The sequence below is a fragment of the Antedon bifida genome, chromosome 6 (assembly GCF_963402885.1).
Source record: "Antedon bifida chromosome 6, ecAntBifi1.1, whole genome shotgun sequence".
NCBI lineage: Eukaryota > Metazoa > Echinodermata > Crinoidea > Comatulida > Antedonidae > Antedon > Antedon bifida.
In genome coordinates, this window is record NC_136231.1 from 9,372,950 (window position 1) to 9,375,622 (window position 2,673).

Consider the following 2,673-nt stretch of genomic DNA (forward strand, 5'->3'; position numbering starts at 1 on the left):
CTATTGGACCCAAATGATAATCACTTTCATATTCTATTTTCATTGTCTAGGTCAAGAAATTTTTCACTTCTATGAAAGAGAAGATATCTAGTAGAAAACAACAGCATAACGAATTGTAATATGAAATCTCTTCAATTGAAAGTACATCAACTTGATTCAAGTCTCTTCAAAATCAGCGATCCATATCCAGTTCTTTTCACTGTGAAAATTTCATATTTTACATTCTGCCAACCAATTCATTATGTATTCAACAATCTGTAACCTTGACTGCCTTATTAATTGATACACAAGCAAGGTTGTACTAGGTGGTTTGATTTGATGGTAATCACCATACTCTATGTATTTGAATAAATGCTACGCTTTGAATAAACACCCACCTTGAATAAATGTTCCCCATAGAACTTTATTTGGAATAAACTCCCCCTTCAAATAAACGCCCCGCCACATGCATTACACACAGTATTGTATGACAACACATTTCTATTTGTAGTAGGATTCATTGATTGACATGATCTACAATTCACCAAGCATCTTGATATTGATTTTTATGATATTATTGGGTGTTTTAAATAGTTACCCTTCAACTTAAGACGAAACATCTGTTTTTTCCTTTTATTAAATCTATCATAGAAAATGTAATCTTATCTACAGTAAATGTATATCGTCGTTCATTATTATCCATAGTATAAATAAGCCTTAAGCTGCCATTAGTTATCTATCCATCAGTATGTAGTAAACATTTAAAATAGCTACAGAAGATGACCCAAAAGTTCATTATAATAAAATTATAATAAAAATATAATTCTTAAAATATTGATTGCATGATTTTTGTTATAATCCTTTGGTAGTATCTTAATATATTTTATACTGTGTAATATAGTTTTAGTATTTTAGTAAATCTTTAGTACCTTTTGTAATTTGCTGAAATTTATTTTTGTGTACTTTTATGCTTATTTATAAGTGTCTTTACATCTTGCCTAATATTTTATTAAAACCTATTGCAATAAATTAAGTGCTCAGCAACTGAGCGAATTACTTGGCAAAATAGAGAGAACAGAGGGCGTTCTATTTATTATTTTGGCAAATGTTGAAGATAAAAATAACGTCACCAATATATAAATTTTTCGAAAAATTAGTAGGCATGTTCTTAGTCACAACTAACACCAAATAATTCCGGACGATAACTTAAAAATTGTGGACGTTATTGAACAAACAAGCAAAGCAAGTACTATACTAGTAACAAAAATTCTATATTGCCAAGTAATTCATTATGGATATTTGTTTTATTTTATTTAATTTGATTTAACACCACATTCAAAATGGCATAGCTCGTAAATGAACCACCCTGTTTAGCCCACTAGTCAAAACATTTTCATTATGACATCTGGTAGGATCAACCAGGTATAGCTAACATTAATATTGAAAAGCTACCCAAAGATTTGTATCAAAGAAAATATATTTTGTAATAATACGATATATACAAGGTGTTGGGAATAGATTATGCAAGTTTAATAATAGAATAGTAAACCCTCGTAAAAATATATTGCTGAAGTACATATTTAGGATATATTGTATTGTCAATTATAAAGCAATTAATCTGAATGTTTTATTGTTAAATAAAAATAATATTGCAGTTGTATCTGTTTTTAAGGTAACAGGATATTTGAGAGTGGTTTTTAGTTTATTAGGTTAATTTTAAAGTCTGTTTTTACGCAAACCTATAGCTTTTTATATATTTATGCATATTATTTATAATTCCATCTGCAATCAAAGCTTGAGAATGTTCAATTTGTTGAATAAATGCATCTAATGGAAACTAGAGTAGGTGCATGCATGTCAGTCAGGTTGGGTAAAAGTCAATCCATACAAGATTGTCCTGATTCTGATACAAAATGTTTATTTACAGGGTGTATTGTATTGATATGTTGTATAGTCTGTAGATAGCAAATGCTGATGATCCTGCTCCGCAGTGACCATGCATTTAGCACAGATAACTTTTCGAGTGATTCATGCACTGATAACACACAACAGTTTGCCTTTAATTTAATGAATTTACAATTGTTATCAAACAATATAACTGCACCAATGATTGTCATGTGTTAATTATATAGCATGTTTTTTTCTTGTTAGTGCCATGTTCTGAAATCTTGTCGTATCCTTCAAACAATTTGAATGAAATATGATAAAGGTTAACATGAATATCCAGCCTTTTCTTTTAGAAAACACCAGTCAATATAAAGCCTATAAATGTTTACATTATTTAGTTGAGGTGGATGATATAGATATAACCTTTTGTCATAAGTACTGAATAACATTCCATAGATAGTATAATAAATTAAATTCTAATTTAGAATATCTATTATGTTTTATTATTTTAGTTATGTTGTTTTCCACTATATTGCTATAGTATCATTTAATCATCATCAATCACACTATATATTTTAACCATTCGCAAAATGTAGATTGAATTTAATTAGTGTCTGAATCATGGACGAATAGCACAGATGATGAGGATACAATGATGATACGTCAATCAAAACCAAATTTAAATTTATTGTTTTTGTGTTGAAGATAGGTTTTTATTTACCATTATTAAAAATATATGAAAAAAGAAATGCAGAAACAAAATTCTATACATGTGAAATGTTATGTTTAACTTAGTTGACAGTTTAA

General features: G+C 28.4%; 1 protein-coding gene across 2 annotated transcripts in view; it reads left to right on the forward strand.

Annotated features, from left to right (window-relative positions):
• The window catches only part of LOC144845333 (alpha-2-macroglobulin receptor-associated protein-like), a 149,536-nt gene extending 147,169 nt beyond the window's left edge, over nucleotides 1–2,367 (forward strand). For both annotated transcript variants that reach the window (XM_078702599.1, XM_078702600.1), the window contains exon 8: nucleotides 51–2,367. In XM_078702599.1, the coding sequence (XP_078558725.1) occupies nucleotides 51–119 (69 nt within the window). In that variant the 3' untranslated portion in view covers nucleotides 120–2,367. The remainder of the gene's footprint in view (nucleotides 1–50) is intronic.
• Nucleotides 2,368–2,673: the final 306 nt, after the last annotated feature.